Source organism: Eubalaena glacialis, chromosome 10 (assembly GCF_028564815.1).
Source record: "Eubalaena glacialis isolate mEubGla1 chromosome 10, mEubGla1.1.hap2.+ XY, whole genome shotgun sequence".
In the NCBI taxonomy this organism is placed as follows: domain Eukaryota; kingdom Metazoa; phylum Chordata; class Mammalia; order Artiodactyla; family Balaenidae; genus Eubalaena; species Eubalaena glacialis.
In genome coordinates this window covers 51505397-51528943 of record NC_083725.1, presented here as the reverse complement: position 1 = coordinate 51528943, position 23547 = coordinate 51505397, and the positions used below count along the sequence as shown (strand labels likewise).

At 38.1% G+C, this 23547-nt stretch overlaps 1 protein-coding gene across 1 annotated transcript in view; it reads left to right on the top strand.

Moving 5' to 3' along the window:
- Nucleotides 1-23547, top strand: part of FAT3 (FAT atypical cadherin 3) — a 573936-nt gene that overhangs the window by 448256 nt on the left and 102133 nt on the right. Inside the window, exons 8-9 of the mRNA XM_061202721.1 lie at nucleotides 16234-16509; nucleotides 18965-19175. Coding sequence (XP_061058704.1) covers nucleotides 16234-16509; nucleotides 18965-19175 — 487 coding nt within the window. The remainder of the gene's footprint in view (nucleotides 1-16233; nucleotides 16510-18964; nucleotides 19176-23547) is intronic.

Below are 23547 nucleotides of genomic sequence, written 5' to 3'. Positions count from 1 at the left end.
CCACATCCAGCTGCTTCCAACAAGCTGATGCAAATCAGAACCTAGTTGTGCAAACAAATTAGACTCTCCAAGATAGTTTGAGTCCCTGGCAGATCCTTGAAGCTTATGAAATTGTTGATATATTTTGGTGTGCATGTATATTTTTTCAGAGAGTAGCCCCTTAGTATTTATCATGTTTTTAAATGGGTAGGTGGCTCAAAAATGGTTAAGGTAAACTAACTCCTCAATATTTTCATTACTCAGAAACTCTAGTTAAAAGTTTCAACATGCAGCCACCCAGGTTTCCTAGGAAGCATACATACCTGAGGGGGTTGTTGGTTTTCTGATGCCTCCCTGCTCTGGTGACTGGGCTGGCTGCTGCCATGGTGTTTCAAAGCACTGTTGTTCTGGGTTAAGAAAGAGTTAAGTTTGCCTACCAAAGCCCTGGATAGCAAATAGAAAGTAAGCTCCCTTCAAGAAATTTTTAAAAAATAGAAATAATCTGTGAAAAAGGGTACCACTATTCTTCAGCATTATGGAAGTATTCCCCACTTTGATGTCGTAGAAGGTCAGAGATGAGCAAGGGTGTCTGGCTTAGATGAGAAGAATGAAAGAATTAAGAGAAGTGGGACAGTCTGGTTGGCGGAAAGGTGAGGAATCACAGGAACACTGGCTGTTATAAATAAGAGGAGAGGTGGGAACATCCAGGTGTGACCAGAGGTTCATAAGGGACAGGAATAATGAGATGCTGAGAAGGATGAAGTTATTGTCCAAACATACAAGAGCACTACAAATCCATTTGAAGAGGGATTCTACTCTTAGCACCCAGACTGTGGTCTCTACATACCATTTCCCATGGAAAGGAACCAGGATTCCTTGTAGAAATAGCTGATTCCAGGTTTGGGGCAGGAGCCTGGGCATCTTATCCTGCCAGAAAAAGCTAGTGGAATCTTGTTCGAAGGTGGCAAGAGACAACTTGAACTGCCTTCCACTGGTCAAAGATGGGATAATTTGAGCATCAAAAAGAATAATGACTATAATGGACTGAAACACTTGAAATAGATTAAAAACCCAAGTGTTTATATTATATTCAAAAACAAACAAACTCACTTAACTCTCACAATTACTCCATGAGGCAGGTACTATTTGTGGTGGACAGAAGGCACCCCTGTCCCACACCCAAGATGTCTATGTTCTCCTAGTCATCAGAATTTGTAAATATGTTACATGGCAAAAGGGGCACCGCAGATGTAATTAAGGATACAGATCTTAGGATAGTGAGACTCTCCTAGATTATTTAGGTGGACCCAGTCTAATCACATGAGCCCTTAAGCAGATGATTTTGTCCAGCTGGATTCGGAAGAGATGCAGCAAAGGGGAAGTCAGAGATTCCAAATATGAGAGAATTTGAAACATCATCACTAGTTTGAATATGGAAGATGCAACACAGCAAGGAATGTAGGCAGCCTTAAGGATCTGAGAGAGGATCCTGCTGACAGCCAGCAAAGAAGCAGGGACCTCGGGCCTTTAACCTCAAGAAACTAAATGCAGCCAACAACCTGAGTGACCTTGGAACTGATTCATCCCCAGAGCTTCCAGAAGGGAACACATCTCTGACGACCCCTTGATTTCGGGTCTATGAGACTCTAAGCCACACTATACTCAAACTTCTGACCTGTAGAACTAGGAGATAATAAATGGGTGTTATTTTAAACTGCTAAATCTGTGATAGTTTATTACATTGGAAATAGGAAAAGAATCCCCTGTTGGCATCCCCATTTTACAGATAAGGAAATTGAAGCAAAGCGAGGTTAAGTAACTTGAGTAGATCAGGGTTTAGATGTAGGCAGTTGGATTCTAGAGACTGCTCTGCACTCTCAACCACTACACTGTGCTGCCTCGCAAAAGTAAGATTAAATCTTTGCTACCTATTCTAAGGCAGGAAGAGACACTCATCTGGCTCTACTAGTTATGAGGGGGACACTTTTTCAAGTGGCTGCCCTGTAAACATGGCGCCACCTATGGCTATTAGAATGTTTCATAGCTGGTCATACATGCTAGGAAGAGAGCAAAATACCCCAACCTCTTTATAGCCCTCACTTCCACCCACTGAGCTTATGAGCTACAGAGATACACACTACCAAGGATGAGAAATGACAAATTTTAACAACTTTCCCCATATATCTGCCAAACCCATATGAGCTGCTGCATCTTCATTGCAAATTTAAATAAATCTAGAGCCTGGCTCTTCCAAAAGACCAAGGGATGAAAATTCATAGTAATATATAACACCTGTTATTTGCATAATAACACTTAACAAGCCTCATTCTAAGCTTCATTTCCCTGACACCCTGGGAGTAGTTAAATCAAGTTTTATCATTACATTCATTTTTCCGGTGAAAAACTGAGGCACAGACAGGTTAGGTGGCCACCCTAGGTGTACACAGGTAGATATACAAACCCAGTTCTTCCTTCTCAAAATCAGATACCATCTTAGGAACTTTCCCTGACATGTCTATGTATATAAAATATACAGCTTAATTCATTAGGGGAAGCATTTGGTCTAGTGGAAAGAGCACTGACCCTGAATCAGGTGACCCAGGTTCAAAGTCAGCACTTAACCAATGGTTGACTGTGTTACCACAGAAGGAAGCTCTATCTCTGTGAGACTCAGTTTCTCCAACATAATGTGAGTAAGATCTTACATACCTCATGGGTTATTGTAAGAATAAATAAGATATTATGCGATATCATGAGAGCTGTGACATGTCAGACACATGTAGGTTTTATTATTATAGTCTTTTCTCAACTTAAAACTGTAATAATATACCTACTAACTATAAAATATTATGTGCGTGGCTTTTACTGTTATTCATGAAAGGCAGCAGAGATATTCATGCCCAAATAATAATCTAAAAATTACATCGATTTTATTCAGGGACTTATGATACGTGCTTTTGTGATTTTAATATGCTTTTCTTATTCAAGTCCTGCTTTGATTTATAAAGATATGAAAATCAGCTTGTATTTGTATGCTCCACAGCCAAACCTGAGATTAAAACTCTCTTTCAGATCATTTCCACATTTCTTAAGCCCCACAAGGCAGTTAATTTAGATTGGCCACTAAGTCTTCCAGCCAGCGGGTCCATATTCTCTGGGGCTGGGAGGTCTGTGATGTGCGTTCCTGGGTTAGCCTTGCCCTTGACGGCCATGGGGATTCCATTCCTCTCTTATCTCTAGGTGATGTTGGGAGTTCCTAACTGGCCTCCTTCCTTAAAAAGCAGACTTTACCTTGAAGATTTGGATTTTGTCTTACCCTTTTCCTCCACTTTGCACCTGCTTGAAAGGAGGTGGAGGGTAGAAACAAATCACTTTTGCTAATGCTCCTCCGTGATCCCTGGATCGAGGGGCTTTCAAGGGACACCCTCATCAAGGGTTTTCTTTTGTTTCCTTTAACATCATCTCCCTCTTAGCAGGTGAAAAAGGCAGTGGCCCAAAGCTTCCTTGTATATTTAGGCTAAGACAATGCTGGAACAAGTACAATTATATAGATGAAATAAGGCAGCAAGACAACTCTGTGAGACTTTCTGTTAAAAAAATAATAATGATAAAATCTCACTGAATGTAATAGATCCGTGCCTGACAACTTATGAGTAAATCAATTCTTGAAAATGGATTCCAATTTTAAAGGCAGCAGGGAACTTTCTTTTTTTTTAATATATAAATTTATTTATTTTATTTATTTATTTTTGGCTGCATTGGGTCTTCGTTGCTGTGCGCGGGCTTTCTCTAGTTGCGGTGAGCGGGGACTACTCTTCATTCTGGTGTGCGGGCTTCTCATTGCAGTGCTTCTTTTGTTGCGGAGCACGGGCTCTAGGCGCGTGGGCTTCAGTAGTTGTAGCTCGCGGGCTCTAGAGCAGAGGCTCCGTAGTTGTGGTGCACGGACTTAGTTGCTCCGCGGCATGTGGGATCTTCCCGGACCAGGGCTCGAACCCGTGTCCCCTGCATTGGCAGGCGGATTCTTAACCACTGCGCCACCAGGGAAGCCCGGCAGGGAACTTTCTGTTCAGAATAATCCCATGATTAATGTTCCTGAAATGAGAATGGTCGTGTCAGTTATGTGTTTGGTAAATTAGGATTTCTGTATAGCAAGGTACATAATATTTGCACACGTTTGTTCACATGTATGTTTTGTACATTTAGAGTTAATGCATGTATAATTTAAGTGCACATGGAAACCGTATAATGGAAAGCATACAGAATTTGTCTCTGTAAGACCTAGGTTTGAGTGTGGCCTTGCCCTTGTGACTTGGGCACATCCCTTAACTTCCCTGATTCTCATTTTCCTCATTGAGAAACAAGAGATAATACAGTTTAAGAAATGAATATGGTACAGATTTATAAACTGGAAAACAAGCATACGATTTTTCTCCTTAGGCATTCAAAAACAAAACTTGTAAGCTTGGAGAGAATACAAGAGGCATCATCCTTGAAATCACAACTATAGAATGTTTTAAGTATGGTTTTGAAATGCAAACAGAGGCAGAACAGAATTTTCAGTAATTCAGGATTTAATTGGTTCTAATAAAAGACAGAGGCCTTACCCTCCAACTCACCCCATGGACACTTCATGCCATGAGCCTTTGTAAAGCTGGACTTGGCATCTACCCAGACTTAGCTTAGACGAGCCTGCAAAACCCGAAGTGTTTGTGGTGAGCAGCATTGAAACCAGCTCTGAAGAGACTTCCCACACTCAGGTTTCCTCCTGCTTTGAATCCATTGTACTTCTTTAGGCATTTCAATTACCATTTTGAACACAACATCTTTGAGAGTTACTTTGCTTTGTTTGGTAGTTCAGGAGCTCACAAATGGCCCCAACTGTGGGAAATAAAAAGCAAATGAGGAAAGGGAAATCTTTTACAGAGAAACACTTGTTCGGACTGTAGATTAGGCTCAGGACAAAGCAAGCAGAAAGAGGCAAGCTTTTCAAGAGCACATCAACTTTGAAACCTCAGGAAGGTCAGGGCAGGCTTGCTGGCTGGAAGGCCTCTTTTATCCCATTAATATGACTGCTTCTGTGAACACAAATATTTTAGCATCTTGACTAAGTTAACTGGAACTTTTTAAAGGAAAGAATTGGCATTCAAAGAATCTAGTATGGCTTTCCAAATACAGCGGAGATAAAACAATACTCAAAATGCTATAGGCACACTTCTCTAAACTTTTTCTACCATAAACTACAAGCAAAGCTTGTCCCCGCATCAAGCTCACTCCCACGGCAAGTCGTCCTGGCACAGAAGTCATAGCACAGCCCTTTTCCTCTCACTCAAAAAAGCACATCTCCACCAAAGTGATGGATAGTACAGTTATTTATAAGAACAACCATGGTCTGACTAAATTTATTTCTAAAAGTAAATAATTTTCTAGAATGCAGCCAAATGCTTGCGTATTATTTAATGGAGAACCACTAAAGGCTTTCTTATTAGTCAGGAATAAGACAAGAATATCACTGCTTCCACTACTATTTAACATTGTGCTGTAAGTATTAGCCAATACAATTAGCTAACATAAAGCAATTTGTGTTATAAGAATTATAAAGGAAAAGGTAAACTGATCTCTATTTGCATATAGTGTAATTATATATCTGAAAAGCTCCAAGGACGGAATGGAAAAACTACTTCAAATGATAGGAAAATTAGTAAAGTAACAGGTTATAAATTTAACTTACAAAAATTAATGGCCTCCATATATAGCCTACCCCCCCCCCCAAAAAAAACAGTAAAAAAGTGTAATGAAAAAGAACCCATTTAGGTTAGCACATATATAAACTTTAAAAGTGTTCAAAACCTACTTGAGGAAAACTAAAACACTCCTGAAAAACAAAATAGAAGATTTGAACAAATGAAAAAAGACAAACTATGTTCTTGGATAGGAAGACTCCATCATGAAGAAATTAGTTCTTCCTTAATTATCCTGTACTTTTAACATAACCCCAGTTTAAAATGCTATCATTTTGTCAGGTGCTATAGAAGTTGATTATAAAGTTAATTTAGAAGAACAACAATCGGGACTTCCCTGGAGGTCCAGTGGTTAAATCTTCACCTTCCAATGCAGGGGGTGCGGGTTCGATCCCTGGTCGGGGATCTACAATCCCACATGCCTTGTGGCCAAAAAAACAAAACATAGAATGTAAGCAATATTGTAACAAATTCAATAAAGACAAAAAAAAAAAAAAAGAACAACAATCAAGAATAGCCATGAAAATCCTGAAGAGAACAAAGAGAAGACCTAGCTTTTCCAAACAATTAAAATATATATAATGGAAATATGGAATCACTATTTGTGCACCAGGAACTAACATAGTATTGTGGGTCAATTATACTGCAAAAGCAAACAAATAAACAAACTCATAGAAAAAGAGATCAGATTTGTGGTTACCAAAGGCAGGTGGGAGAGAGAGGGGGAACTGGATGAAGGGTAGTAAAAAGGTACAAACTTCCACTTATAAGATAAATAAGTACTAGGGATGTAATGTACAACATGACAAATATAATTAACACTGCTGTACCTTATATATGAAATTTGTTAAGAGAGTAAATCCTAAGAGTTCTCATCACAAAGAAAAATGTGTTTTCATTTCTTTAATTTTGTATCTATATGAGATGATAGATGTTGACTAAACTCATTATGATAATCACTTCATGATGTAAGTCAAATCATTATGCTGTACACCTTAAACTTACACAGTGCTTTATGTCAATTATGTCTCAAGAAAACTGGAAGGAAAAAAATACTATAAAGTCTCTATAATTAAAACATTTTGATGTTGTTGCATGAAAAGACAGATAAACCAATGGAACAAAATAGAAAAGCCAGAAATACACTATCTGCATAGGTAGAGTTAGTATACAGTAAAAGTGACTTCTCAAATCAGTAAGGAAGTGATGGTCTGCTAAAAAGTAGCATTGAAATAAATAGAGAGCCATGTGGAATAAAATAAAACTGGACCCATTCCCCACATAATATACTAGGAAAAATTCCAAATGGATTAGAGATGTAAATGTAAGAAAAAGAAGCATTTAAATTCAATTTTTAATTTTTTAATTTTTTTTAACATCTTTATTGGAGTATAATTGCTTTACAATGGTGTGTTAGTTTCTGCTTTATAACAAAGTGAATCAATTATACATATACATATGTTCCCGTATCTCTTCCCTCTTGCGTCTCCCTCCCTCCCACCCTCCCTATCCCACCCCTCTAGGTGGTCACAAACCACTGAGCTGATCTCCCTGTGCTATGCGGCTGCTTCCCACTAGCTATCTATTTTACGTTTGGTAGTGTATATATGTCCATGCCACTCTCTCACTTCGTCCCAGCTTACCCTTCCTCCTTCCCATGTCCTCAAGTCCATTCTCTACATCTGCCGTCTGCATCTTTATTCCTGTCCTGCCCCTAGGTTCATCAGAACCTTTTTTTTTTTTTTACATTCCATATATATGTGTTAGCATACGCTATTTGTTTTTCACTTTCTGACTTACTTCACTCTGTATGACAGACTCTAGGTCCATCCATCTCACTACAAATAACTCAATTTCGTTTATTTTTATGGTTGAGTAATATTCCATTGTATATATGTGCCACATCTTCTTTATCCATTCATCTGTTGATGGACACTTAGGTTGCTTCCATGTCCTGGCTATTGTAAATAGAGCTGCAATGAACATTTTGGTACATGACTCTTTTTGAATTATGGTTTTCTCAGGGTATATGCCCAGTAGTGGGATTGCTGGGTCGTATGGTAGTTCTATTTGTAGTTTTTGAAGGAACCTCCATACTGTTCTCCATAGTGGCTGTATCAATTTACATTCCCACCAACAGTGCAAGAGTGTTCCCTTTTCTCCACATCCTCTCCAGCATTTATTGTTTCTAGATTTTTTGATGATGGCCATTCTGACTGGTGTGAGATGATATCTCATTGTAGTTTTGATTTGCATTTCTCTAATGATTAGTGATGTTGAGCATTCTTTCATGTGTTTGTTGGCAATCTGTATATCTTCTTTGGAGAAATGTCTATTTAGGTACATGTAAAAGTATGAAATTAGAACACTCCCTAACACCATACACGAAAATAAACTCAAAATGGATTAAAGACCTAAATGTAAGGCCAGACACTATCAAACTCTTAAAGGAAAACATAGGCAGAACACTCTATGACATAAATCACAGCAAGATCCTTTTTGACCCACCTCCTAGAGAAATGGAAATAAAAACAAAAGTAAACAAATGGGACCTAATGAAACTTAAAAGCTTTTGCACAGCAAAGGAAACCATAAACAAGACCAAAAGACAACCCTCAGAATGGGAGAAAATATTTGCAAATGAAGCAACTGACAAAGGATTAATCTCCAAAATTTACAAGCAGCTCATGGAGCTCAATAACAAAAAAACAAGCAACCCAATCCAAAAATGGGCAGAAGACCATAAATTCAATTTTTTAAAAATAAGCGTGATCACCAAAATCTGGAAATGTAGAAAATATTCTAAACTATGACTTAACATCCAGAAACAAGGGAAAAGATGGATGCATTCAACTACATGAAAATAAAAATAAAATCTTTTGCATGGCAAAAAAATAATTACCATAAACAAAATAAAGATAAATGACAAAATTGAAAACATTTGCAATGTGTATCATCATGCTCCCAAAATAAAGGGAAAAAAGTACCATCTAACCCGTAGAAGAATGAACTGATATAGTTTTAACAGAAAAAGAAATGCAAATGATTCTTAAACAGAGTAATATTCCATTGTTTGTGTGTGTGTTTCTGTGTGTATGTATATACACACACACACACACACACACCCCCCACCTTCTTTATCCATTCATCTATTGATGGACACTTAGGTTGCTTCCATATCTTGGCTATAGTAAATAATGCTGCCATGAACATAAGGGTACATATGTCTTTTCAAATTAGTGCTTTTTTTCCTTCAGAAAAATACCCAGAAGTGGGATTTCTGGATCATGTGGTAGTTCAATTTTAAATTTTTTAGGAACCTCCATACTGTTTTCCACAGCAGCAGTACCAATTTGCATTCCTACTAACAGTGCGTGAGGGTTTCCTTTTCTCAGCCTCTTCATCAACTTTTGTTATTTGTGGTCTTTTTGACCATTCTAACAGGTGTGAAGTGATATCTCATTGTGGTTTTTATTTGCATTTCCCTGATGATTAGTGATGTTGAGCATCTTTTCATGTGTCTGTTGGCCATGTGTATGTCTTCTCTGGATAAATGTCTATTCAGGTTCTCTGCCCATTTTTTATTCAGGTTGGGTTTTTGATGTTGAGTTGTATGAGTTATTTGTATATTTTGCATATTTAACCCCTTATCAGATATATCATTTGCAAATATCTTCTCCCATTCAGCAGGTTGCCTTTTTGTTTTGTTGATAGTTTCCTTCACTATGCAGATGTTTTTCAGTTTGATGTAGTCCCATTTGGTTTTGTTTTTGGCTTTTTTGGCTTTTATTTCCATAGCCTGAAGAGACATATTCAAAAAATATATTGCTAACACAGTGTCAAAGAGTGTTATGCCTATGTTTTCTTCTAAGAGTTTTATGATTTCAGCTCTTACATTTAAGTCTTTAATCCATTTGGGGTTATTTTTGCATATGGTGTAAGAAAGTAGTTCAGTTTGATCTTTTGCATATAACTGTCCAGGTTTTCCAACACCATTTACTGAAGAGGCTGGCTTTTCACCATTGTATATTCTTGCCTCCTTTGTCATAGATTAATGGACCATATAAGCATAGGTTTATTTCTGGGCTATCTGTTCTGTTCCATTGATCTATGTCTCTGTTTTGGTGCCAGTACCATATTTCATTGATTAATGTAGCCTGGTAAGATAGTTTGAAATCAGGTAGCATGATACCTCCAGCTTTTTTCTTCTTTCTCAAGATTGGGGTCTTTTGTGTTTCCATACAAATTTTAGAATTATTTGTTCTAGTTCTGTGAAAAATGCCAATTTTTTTGATAGGGATTGCATTGAATTTGTAGATTGCCTTAGGTAGTATGGTCATTTTAACAATATTAATTCTTTCAATCTAAGAAGATGGTATATCTTTCCATCTGTTTGTGTCATTGTCAGTTTCTTTCATCAGTGTCTTATAGTTTTGAGTACAGATCTTTTACCTCCTTGGTTAGATTTATTCCTAGGTATTTTATTCTTTTTGATACAATTGTAAGTTGGATTGTTTTCTTAATTTCTCTTTCTGATAGTTCATCATTAGTGTATAAAAATGCAGCAGATTTCTGTATATTAATTTTGTATTCTGAAACTTTGTTGAATTTATTTATCAGTTCCAGTAGTTTTTTGGTGGTGGTGTTAGCATTTTCTATATATAGTATCATGTCATCTGCAAACAGTGGCAGTTGTACTTCTTCTTTTCCAATTTGAATTTTTAAGTTTCTTGTCTGATATCTGTGACTAGGATTTCCAATATGTAAAAGGATTTCCAATTGCATGAAAATGGTGAGAGTGGGCATCCTTGTCTTGTTCCTTTCTTAGAGGAAATACTTTCAGTTTTTCACCATTAAGTATGATGTTGGCTGTGGGTTTGTCATATATGGGCTTTATTATGTTGAGGTGTGTTCCCTCTATACCCACTATGTTGAGAGTTTTTATCATAAACAGATGTTGAATTTTGTCAGAAGCCTTTTCTGCATCTACTGAGATTATCATATGATTTTTATTCTTCAATTTGTTAATATGGTGTATGACATTGACTGATTTGCGGATACTGAACCATCCATCCTTCCATCCCTGGGATAAATCCCACTTGATTATGGTGTATGATCCTTTTAATGTATTGTTGAATTCAGTTTGCTAATATTTTGTTGAGGATTTTTGCATCTATGTTCATCAGTGATATTGGCCTCTAATTTTCTTTTTGGTAGGTATCTTTGTCTGGTTTTGGTATCAGGGTTCTGCTGACCTCGTAGAATGAGTTCAGTAGCATTCCTTCCTCTTCAATTTTCTGGAATATTTTGAGAAGCATAGATACTGACTCTTGAAATGTTTTGTAGAATTCACCTGTGATGCCATCTGGTCCTGGACTTTTGTTTGTTGGGAGTTTTTTGATTACTGATTCAGTTTCAGTACTGGTAATTGATCTGTTCATATTTTCTACCTTCCTGATACAGTCTTGGGAGATTATAAGTTTCTAGGAATTTATCTATTTCCTCTAGGTTGTCCATTTTATTGACATAAAATTTGTCATAGTAATCTCTTATGATCCTTTGTATTTCTGTGGTATCAGTTGTAACATCTCTTTCATTTTTAATTTTATTTATTTGGGCCCTCTCCCTTTTCTTCTTGATGAGTCTGGCTAAAGGTTTTTCTTGTTTCCTGAGGTAGGCTTACATCGTTATACTTCCCTCTTAGAATTGCTTTGGCTGCGTCCCATAAATTTTGGGTCATTGTGTTTCCATTTTCATTTGTCTCCAGGTATTTTTTTGATTTCTTCTTTGATTTCCTCAGTGACCCATTGGTTGTTTAGTAGCATATGGTTTAGCTTCTACATCTGTGTTTTTTGCAGTTTTTTTCTTGTGGTTGATTTCTAGTCTCATAATATGGTGGTTGGAAAAGATGATTGATATGATTTCAATATTCTTAAAGTTATTGAGATTTGTTTTGTGGCCTAGCACGTGATCTCTCCTGGAGAATGTTCCATGTGTGTCTGAAAAGAATGTGTATTCTGTTGCTTTTGAATGTAATGGTCTATATATATTATAAATATATATATATATATATATATATATATATCCCAATTAAGTACATGTGGTTAATGTGTCATTTAAGGCCAATGTTTCCTTATTGATTTTCTGTCTAGATGATCTGTCCATTGGCGTAAGTGGAGTGTTAAAGTTCCCTACAATTATTGTATTACTGTTATTTTCTCCCTTTGTGTTTGTTAATATTTGCTATATGTATTTATATGCGCCTATGTTGAGTAAATATATATTTACAATTGTTATATCTTCTTGTTGGGTTGATCCCTTTAACATTACGTAATACCCTTCTTTGTCCCTTGTTACAGTCTTTGTTTTAAAGTCTATTTTGTCTAAGTATTGCTACTCCAGCTTTCTTTTGATTTCCATTTGCATGGAGTACCTTTTCCCATTCTCTCACTTTCAGTCTGTACGTGTCTCTAGATCTGAAGTGAGTCTCTTGTAGGCAGCATATATGTAGATCATGTTTTCTTTTTTATCCATTCAGTCACTCTATGTCTTTTGTTGGAACATTTAGTCCATTTCCGTTTAAAGTAATTATTGATGGATATGTACTTATTGCCATTTTGTTAATTGTTTTCTGATTGTTTTTGTAGTTCTCCTTTGTTCCTTTTCTTCTCTTGCAATCTTCCCTTGTCATTTGATGACTATCTTTACTGTTTGTTTGGATTCTTTTCTCTTTATTTTTTTTGTGTCCATTAAAGGTTTTTGATTTGTGGTTACCATGAGATTCATATATAACATCTAATATGTATGGGTATCTATTTTAAGTTGATGATTTCTTAAGTTTAAATGCATTCTAACAGCCCCACATTTTTACTCCTTTCCCCCCACATTTTATGTTTTTGACAACATATTTTACATCTTTTTATTCTGTGTATTCCTTATCTACTTATTGTAGATAAAGATGATCTTACTGTTTTTGTCTTTTCACCTTCCTACTAGCTTTATAAGTGCTTGGCCCACTACCTTTACTATATTTTGCCTTTACCAGTGAGATTTTTCCCATCATAATTTTTAAAATTTCTATTTGTGGCCTTTTCTTTTCCACTTAGAGAAATCCCTTTAACATTTCCTGTAAGGTTGTTTTAGTGGTGATGAACTCCTTTAGCTTTTGCTTGTCTTTAAAACTCTTTATCTCTCCTTCAGTTCTGAATGATATCCTTACCAGATAGATTATTTTTGGATGTAGGCTTTTTTCCCTTTCAGCACTTGGATATATTATGCCATTTCCTTCTGGCCTGCATATATTCTGCTGAAAAGTCAGCTGATAGTCTTATGGGAGTTCCCTTGTTTATAACTAGTTGCTTTTCTCTCGCTGCTTTTAAGGATCTCTCTTGGGACTTCCCTGGTGGTCCAGTGGTTAAGAATCTGCCTTCCAATGCAGGGGATGCAAGTTCAATCCCTGGTCAGGGATCTAAGATCCCACATGCCACAGGGCAACTAAGCCCGAGCGCTCTGGAGCCCATGCACCACAATGAAAGATCCTGCATGCTGCAACTAAGACTCATGCAGCCAAATAAATAAATATTTAAAAAATAAATTAAAAAAATAAAAATTATAAAAAAGGATCAGTATCTTTAATTTTTGACATTTTTATTATTATTTGTCTTGGTGTGGACTCTCTGTACTTACTGGGCCTGGATGTCTGTTTCCTTTCCCAGGTTAGGAAAATTTTCAGCTAGTATATCTTCAAGTATGCTCTCTGCCCCTTTCTCTCTCTATTCTCCTTCTGGGACCTTAGTGTGCTGCTTAGTGTGCTTGATGTTGGCCTAGAGGTCTCTTAAATTATTCTCATTTTTTTTAATTCTTTTTTTTTTTTTTTTTCTGTTTAGCTTGGGATTTCCACTACTCTGTCTTCTAGTTCACTGATCCTTTCCTCTGTATCATCTAATCTACTGTTGACTTCTTCTAGAGTATTTTTTTACTTCAGTTATCATGTTCCTCAGCTCTGTTTGGTTTTTCTTTATATTTTCTAACTCTTTGTTAAAACTTATGACTCTGCTCGTCCATTCTTTCCCCAAGGTCATTAAGCATCTGTATGATCATCCTCTTAAATTCTATGGGGGTAGATTGCTCATTTCCCCTATGCTTAGTTCTTCTTCTGGGGGTTGGTCTTGTTCTTTCATTTAGGACACATTACTCTGTCTCCTCATTTTACCTTATTTTCTGTGTTTGTTTTATGTATTAGGTAGTTCAGTTATGTTTCCCGGTCTTGGAGAAGTAGCCTTGAGTAGGAGACATTCTATGCAGCCCAGTTGCACACTACCCTCTTGTCACCAGGGCTATATGTTCTAGTGGTGCCTCCTATGTGGGCTGCATGGGGTCTTTTGCTGTGGCGAGGTCAACTACTGTGGATATGCTGGTAGGCTGTCAGCTCAGTTGGCTGCCAGGCCCTGCCACATGCAGTGGCTGCTGTCCCACAGTGGATGGGGTTGGATCCCAGTGCAGCTGGCCACATGATTCGGGGGGTCCCAGGGCTGGTGCCAGGCCACTGATAGATGGGGTTGTTGACAACTTAATTTTGAATTGGTAGTATCAATATGAACTCATGAAATAAGTGTTTAAAACAAAACACTTTCCTGACTCTGTCCACTGAAAAAATAGCAAAGCTAGCAGCAATAAGCATTCCTAGCACCAGACTGTGGTCTCTAAGTGCCACTTCTAACTAAAAAGAAACCAACACTTATTGGAGAAATGGATAATTCAAGACTGGGGCAGAAAAAATGTGCAAGATGACCCTGAAAAAATTACCAGCAGCAATTATTGGAAAGCAAGGAAGCTATCAAAGACTACTTGGGTTGTGTCAGAACATTGCAAAAGCCAACTTGAAGAGGCTCCCCATGGCCAAGGAAGGACCATTTGTGCATCAATAAATATAGTAACTGCAGTGGACAGAAACACATCAGATGTGATTAAATTCATGAGCTCATAATGGTGCTTGAAAAAAAATACCTTATTGATCACTTTGGGAGGAGCTGAAGAACCAACTCATTATTTTGAAATGGTCAAGGAAAAGAATTCTCCTGCCTTTTCAACATGAAGTGTACTTCAGAGTAACCAAATAATTGAAGAGAGCTTTCTTTTTAGAACTATTCTAGCTAATAAGTGAGGAAGAAATCATAGAATTAAAACGTTACTGTTTTGTATTTTTAATGAATTAATGTTATCTATATCATGATCATCAATGGCTGCTAATATCATGGAACAAGATAGAGAACTAGATATTATGTTCCCCAGATGGAAATATACTATACCACCCATGAAAGATTTTTGTCAAAAAAAAAAAAGAAGGAAATTGAATGTGAATTTTATTGTCTCCTACATAAAACTACCAAGTTATAAGAAATACACGGGACAGAGGAACATATACAACAAAACCATGGGGATACAATAAGCAAAATTCAGACTGTGGGAACTAAAGAGAGAATGGCTCAATTTTTTGATTGCCAACAATAACAACATAAAAATTGCAAGGAAATCGATGAAGATAGAGAGAGAACCTACAAATTAAAAGATAATTAAAGGAAATGTCAATCAAATGCAATGTCTGTGCCTTATTTGCATATCCTGGTTAAAAGAAACTGAAAATATATATGCACATGTACACAAACATATATAACTCATTACAAAACAATTACAGAAGTATGAACACCAACTGAATATTTAAAGACATTAAGGAATTCCTGTTTTCTCTGTTTAGATGCAGTAGTGGTATTGCGTGTATGTGTGTGTTTTTTTTGAGTCCCTATCTTTTAGAGATGTACACTGAAATTTTATGATGGCTGGGACTTGCTTCAAAATAATATGAGGGAGCAGGTGGAGATGAATGGGCATAAAGATGAAACAAGATTAGCCATGAATTGATCATTGTCAAAGCTGAGTGATGAATATTCAGGGTTCATTAAGCTATTACTTTTATAAAATCTGCCTGAAAATTTTTGAAACAACTTGGGAACTTCATATTTTAACTATCATTACTACCATGTTCTTTGCTAGACACCTCCCATCTGAAGGCGAGCCACCTCTGTATTCACACCTCCCTTTCCTCTGCCTCTTTGTTACTTATCTTGTCACTGCCTCCACATTAAGTCCACTATAAGAAGCACATAACAAGAATGTAAGATAATAGGAACTTAACAAGCTAAGGTCACCTTGTGATCTCTTACATTGTGCCTCAAATAATCTCCTAGAATTATCACCCCCCACCCCAGGGGCTGTCTCATCTGTTCACTTAATCATGAGAATATTGATCCTCATAGTTTATGTTCCTGCTAATGTGAACTACGGGTTTATCGTCAACCTCTAATTACAGAGTGCTTTCATAAGAATCTTCCTACATATTAAAGTAGTTGCTAGAAGCTGGGATCCAAGAACACAGAGGGAGGAGAGAAGGAGGGAGCCTCTTTTACTAGAAATGAGTAAATTGGCATTAGTCATCACTCTTGTCTCCTTTTAACTATAGGTATTTATCAAAGTGCTGGATAATAATGATAATGGCCCAGAATTCTCTCAGCCAAATTATGATGTGACAATTTCCGAGGATGTGCTTCCAGATACCGAGATATTGCAGATTGAAGCCACAGACAGAGATGAGAAGCACAAGCTAAGCTATACTGTCCACAGCAGCATAGATTCTGTCAGCATGAGGAAGTTCCGGATTGACCCCAGCACTGGCGTGCTCTACACAGCCGAGAGGCTGGACCACGAAGCCCAGGACAAGCACATACTCAACATAATGGTAGGACCAAACTGCTTAATATGCTCTCCTAGCAGAATCACTGACCATCCAAGGCACATGCCTCAGCCTTCAGATGTACAGGGCCCTTGAATTTTGTAAGTAGTAGTAAATTTGGTCTTTTCAACCTCAGGGTTGCATTCATCCTTGCCTTTTTAGTTCAGTGAGGAATTACTGTTGTTAGATAGTGACTCCATATGTTTGCCAAACTGAAATATTAGGTGAGCTCTACAGACAGTGGCCGCTCAGTAAAGGCTGCTGACAGCCTGATTTGAGCGGGAAGGAACAGGCCGTGTTTCTGTACTGGTTCGCATCCAGAAGATTTTGTGGAAAAGTTTAAAAGAAGTTCCCTGAGAAGTTAATTACAAGGGTAATCATTTATTCAACCTGTACAATGCTCAGTCCTTGGAAGCATTTAGAGAACTGATTGATTACTTATTGCACTGGCATTGGACCTAGTGGTAAATACTGGCCCACAAAAGAGATCTCAAAACTCACCAAAGCCTACAGAGAATGTTGAATTAGGGTTCATGGGGTCTCCAAATTATGTAGAAGATGCTTTCATTTTAAAACAAAGTTTGGCTAGTTTACATAATTGGGAAGTAAAGATTAGTAATAAACACCCTTGTTTATGACCTAAAACCTGTTCCTTTAACTATCCAAGAACCCTATGGGCAATTGTACAGCCACTGCCTAACAGGGCCCCCCTGAGTTCCTTAAGACCAGGTAGGATGGCAGAGATGTAATCTTTGTACTGATTGGCTTTAAAATACACGAAGATGCTACCAATTCCCAAGCAGCTGAAGTACTGTTCCACTAAGTACTACTCTTCCTTTCCAAGTCTCTGGGCAAGAAGAAACTAGAGTTCCATGCCTTTGGCTGTGGTTTCCAGATGAGACTCCAGGGAACGGAAGAGGGACTCAGGGTTCATCAGATCCATCCCTCTGGCCATTCATCCATTCATTCAACAGATATTTCTCAAGCACCTACTGTATACTAAATTCTGTTCTAGGCACCGAGGATATAAAAGAGACAAAGTCCCTGCACCTTTGGACATTCGATTGGAACAGACCTAGATTTCAATAATCCCAAAGGACAGAGTCAAGTTTGGTCCTTGAGTGGGGCAGGCCGGTCTACAGACAGGGAAACTCATCACGCTCACCGGCTAGCTTTTGCATATATCTCTTCAGGAGCAGAAATCTACTGCCAGTGACTAACTCTATTCTCATGATTTCTTCAAGCCATTTCTGTTCATTCTTTCCTGAACAAACTTAGAATTCAGTGCACTTACCCTGTATCATTTATCATTTATGTAATTGAATATTTAGAGCAAACAACTCCTTTATGCTGCCTTTCTCCAAGCTAAGCCCTTTTAGTCATTTTGCTCAATTCCTTTTAGGTAATATTTCTGAAAACCCCTTTCCCTTTGATAGCTTTTTTTGGTCTATTTTCTAATTTCTTCCAATCTCTCTGAAGTTAGGGGATCTAAAATTGAACAAGCAAAAAGCACACATTGGATTAATGCTACATACAATTATAGCAAAATCATGTGTTACAGTTAAAGAATTGATTAGTTGCAAGCTTCTGCCATATGCAAACCAGGGAAAACTTTAAAGCAGTCAGGCAAGGTTCTTTGGTGATTTCACAGTGCTGGGGTCTCACATTTCAAAAATTAAGATTTGGTTCATCTTCCCAGTGGTCAGGGTTCTCTCTTAGTTCTGGGCCTTTATTTATGTTGGTTCTTCTTGCCTGAAATATATGCCAGGCACCCACCCCCCCACCCACCACAGCATTTTACCACTTCTACTTGCTTTTGTTACCTCTTCCAAGCTAGGCTAACATCCTTACTAATTACTCATATTCTGGCACTTACCTCTGGGCCTTGTATCTTTCTACTTACTTGTTTGGATTCCCCAGTCAACTATAAGGTTCTTGAGGTCAGGAACTGTATCTAATCCACTGCTGAACCACAAGAGTCAATCCTAGGACTTGGTAGATAATAGATGATAATAAATGTTTGTTGAATGAATGAATGAATGACAATGGCTACATTGCATTCATTAATTCCACATTTTAGTTTCCCCTTTACAAGGGCCTCCATCCACCATTCCATTAGCAACTGTATACACAAATTCCCGGGGGGTGGAGTGTGAGGGGGGGCAGAGGAAAGTGCTGTGTTTGTGATATCCTGACATCAGTTCTACAAGCACAGACTGAACACAGACCAGAGGCCAGGCGTAATGCTGAGCAATAAAGACAGCGTGGCCCCAGCTCTCACTGCGTTCACAGTGTCCTCACTTTATAATAGCACTGCTTATTGAATACCTACTCTGGGCCTGGGACTGGGTCAAGCAGTTTTTGTGCATTATTTCATTTTGATTTCACTTTAGGCACAGCCAGGTGAATTCTTTGCAACTTAAAGATTTTAGTCCTACTGCTTCTTGTATTTTGCCTAAAGGTCAGAGATCAGGAGTTTCCTTATCGAAGAAACTTGGCCCGAGTCATTGTGAACGTGGAAGATGCTAATGATCACAGCCCTTATTTTACCAACCCTCTGTATGAAGCATCTGTGTTCGAATCGGCTGCTCTGGGATCAGCTGTACTGCAAGTGACGGCTCTGGACAAAGACAAAGGGGAAAATGCAGAACTCATATATACCATAGAAGCAGGTGAGAGCTGATGCAGGTTGCAGTGTCATGCATGGCATTGGACCCTCGGTAGTATTTATCACCATGTAAAATTCACATAGTTACCACTGGCATGTCTCCAGATGAATTCTTTGGCCAAGCAACTGCCCTATTTGCACAACGATGGTGTATCAAGTTCTTGGCATTTCAGTAATATGCTTTCCATCATTGACAGCGAAGGAGGAGTTTCCTTTTATGGTGTTCAATCTCAGATTTTTCTGGAATGGAGAAGAGAGAAGAATGTGTAATAAACTCGGTGGCTTTTACTGATGGGTCAACAAGCCGTGGCCTCAGACTAAAATAACCAAAGCCTCCCATCATCTGAGGGCTGCCAGAGAGTTCGGTGAATTGAATCTTAAAGGTCAATGCTTACTTGTCAGTAGGTGAGCTGTGGGCTGTGGGCTTCAGAAATCCCTAGGGTTAGGGTTAGGTTTAGCACAAACTCACTTCATTGGAGGTGATCTGAGGAGCAGAGTAGTTGGTAGGTACTGAACTGCTTGCTTAACCTGACAGATAAATAAATGCAGATTCTCGTGTTGTTAAATTTGAGATTTTTTTAAAAAATCAATTTTAGTATCTAGAAAGCAAGACCGTAGTTTCCTGATAGTTTGCAGTTGGACAATTAGAAAACATTTATGACAGAAGAGATGAATGTCCAAGCAAAGACAGGACTCCGAGCCTAAAAATTACAAGTATCCTTTATCGGCTCAATTTTCCCTTCCCCTGTTCTGTCTTTTTTGAATATTCAAGCCACATATTCCCAAAACGTTCTGCAACATTATGTCTGTCATGCATAATGCCAAATGCTGTTTCCTTTCATGCCAGCGCTGGAAAGGCTTCTTTCCCTTGATGTAAATATGGAGCATTTTTGTGAGTGGTAGAATTAAAATATGAATGCTAGAATGACAGTTCTGGACTAAAAAATATTAGAAAAAAAGCCAATGACTTTCCTTAAAAATAGCCCGCGTATTCAATGACAATCTAAAACTATTTCCTTTATTACACCTAAATTTTACATGAGTCTGTGCTAAACTCTATACCAAAAAAGAAGAAAAGATGTTGGTTCAGAAAGCCAGATACCCCAAGAGAATTCACCCCTTTCTTTTCCAGATTTCCATGGAATTTCCTTTTAGCCTAAAGCCTGACAGTATTCTTTTTTAAAACGCTATTTTTCATCTCTTGTTTATCAGAGGATATTTTAATTATTTCCTTACACAGTCCTTGTTCTTTTAGTTTCACAAATAATATAGGGAAACTTTAAAATACATATATTTAAATAATGCCACAGGAAATGTCATCTAACCCAAGAACTCTTTATGTCCGTTCTATAGTTTTCCCCTAATCTTATGTATTTTTTCTTTTCTCGTAATTCATTCATGCATATACATTGTTTCATGACATTGTAATCATTTTGATATAGGGTTTTATTTCTACTTTTCTTAACATCTTCTAAGCATTTGTCTGCATGTGTACTTGCTTTTTATATTTGTCATGAAGGCTACTACCTATACTCCTCTCAGATAGCCAGACATTTTGAAACCAATTTGGAGGTTCTCAGAGTAATTTAAGAGTAATTTACCACCCAGCTGAAAATTCTGCCTCGCTTATCTTTCAGCTTCCACAGACTATAGCCAGGTGCTGAACATAGAGAAAGGACTCAGTCATTTCTTCAACAGTTGGCTAAAACGAGACAGAAAAGTTATTTCCTTAAAACACCTTTTATATAGAAAACTCGAGTTTCCAGAAAACCCACAGGAATGCTTGGTATCTCAAAAAATAACCTTTGATTGGATGTGTAAAAAGCTAATGAGAATTACAGGACAGACAGACCTACACTTGACCTGGACTGGTTCTAGTTAAGTCAAGTTTCTTCACGGATCATGGTAGGCTACAAGCAGATCCCAGATAGTTCAGGACTTTGAATCAAATAACAAGAGGTTCGTGTAAAGTGTATGTTTTACTTAAGTGCTCTCAAAAACCTCAGAGAAGCAAGATTTTCCTCTGTTTACTGGTGGCCATACATTTCCTATCCCCTGTCCAGCCTAAAGTAACTACTGAACCTTTTCATTTTGGCCCGAAAGACTGAGGTGGAATTCAAGTGCAGAACTTCGAGTCTTATATTTAGTTCAGGTTTGATGTTTGGTGCCAGCAGTGGCTCATGGGTGGCTCTGAGACAAGGCAGTACAGGAGAGACCAGGACTAAGAAAGTGTTGAGTTAGGATGGGGGCATATTGGACCCCAAGGTATATACAGATAGAGACTTAAACATCTTTTTTGATCTACCTCTCTCAATCATTCAACAAGTGTTTATTGAGTACCTTTTATTTGTACCAGGCACTGTGCTGTATACCAGATTAATAATGATAAGTAAGGTCAGCACAGCTTTTGCCCAGTTGCCAAAAGTCTATAAGAAGCCATAGATTCCAAGAAAGCAAGCAGAGATTAGCTTCCAAAGATTTAAGTACAGAAGAAGAGAATAAGAAGGAAGTGGATTCTAAGAAAATGGGACAGTGCATTGAAGAGGGAAAGAGGCAAAGAGCCCATTTGGACCTGACGTCTGAGCACAGCATCCTGGAAGGGGGTAACAAGCAGGTCAGCAGCCATGGAACAGCAGGGTGGAGAAGCTCTACTCAAGGTGGGAAGCTGGCCTTCCTTCATCCCTGCCATATATATCTTGCTGTGTATGTACGAGCCTGGAGTAAGAAAGGACTCACCTCGAAACTCCACATGCGACACCATAATGAGGACGTGGCATTCATCATTCAGGGTTGCATGTTGGTGCCACTGCTGGAAGGTGACCATTACTCAGGTATCTCTATATTTTCCTCCCCTGAGATGCTAAAGTGAAATGATTCCTGCCTCCTTGTGAGGGCCTATGAATCGAATATTGGAATCACACGTAATTCCACGGTGCTATTTATTGAAAATTTGCAAGTTTGTTCATGAGCTCATTGACCTTCCTGTTGTCACCACAAAATGGTCATGTTCAGGTGGCAAAGTAAAAAATCATGCTGACGTCAAAAATAATTTTGTTTAATATTCATATTTGGGGTCTAGAATCAAATTCTTTATCTCTTTGTTGGACTTGCTCCCTCTTGAGAAATAAGCAAGCATCTTATAGAAATAGATTTTATATGAACATGACATTTTTGTTTTCAGACATGGAAAAGTTTAGTTAATAAGTATGTAGTAAGAAGTGTGCAAATAACTGTATGTATTGTATATTTCAATAAACACATTATCTACCTGCACTCTCAATCCTGGAGCCTATCTTAATGATAATGACATTTAAACTCTCTGTATGTTGCCATACTATAGCACTTCAAAAAGAAAGAAAAATTCAGATATAATTGAATAACCAAACTTTTAACTTGTGATGTAAAAAAATCTAGACACACAAGCATGTGTTCTTTGAGAAGTATGGGAAAGCCTTATGAGAGAAGCAAAAAGTAACACGGTGAAGGATGCTGCTTCCCACTGTTCACTACCTGTGAGACACATTGTTTACATTCTTCAAGTTTTGTGTCCCCCATTCTCTCCTCCTCTTTTCCACAGTGTCATGGTTCACAGTCCTTCCCATTTCAGGTTTGTCAAAGTGGGGTGCCAGTTTCTTAATTTCATAAGGATTGTGCTCAAGTTCTTGGTTTCTGTGCTGCTTCAGATTTTTAACACTTTCTTATTTCATCAGAAACGTCTCAAAAATTGAGCAAATAGAATGGTTACAGATAGAACAACTGCCTTATACATTTTGTGTCTACTTTTATGTCTGTGTGTGCATATGTGTGTGTTGGGGTGTAGGGGAGTGAAGAATAGAAGGAGAGTCAGAAAAAATTCTCACAGCTTACAAAGCAAATGGTGACTTGAGAAGAATTCTCCATACCTGAACAAACCCCCATCACCAAGCAGTGTTTGGGATGAAGTTGGTTTTGATGATATGTATGAAACTATACCAATTCCACGTAGCAAAGCTTACCTTTGGGAGAGTCTTAAACCGAATGACTATATGATAATGTTCTGAAGCGATTCCTACAACCCTCTTCCTTTTTTATTTTTTTTTAATTTATTTATTTATTTTTGGCTGCGTTGGGTCTTCGTTGCTGCGTGTGGGCTTTGTCTAGTTGTGGCGAGCGGGGGCTACTCTTTGTTGCGGTGCACGGGCTTCTCATTGCAGTGGCTTCTCTTGTTGCAGAGCATGGGCTCTAGATGCATCGGCTTCAGTAGTTGTGGCACGTGGGCTCAGTAGTTGTGGCTCGTGGGCTCTAGAGCACAGGCTCAGTTGTGGCGCATGGGCTTAGTTGCTCCGCAGCATGTGGGATCTTCCCGGACCAGGGATTGAACCTGTATCCCCTGCATT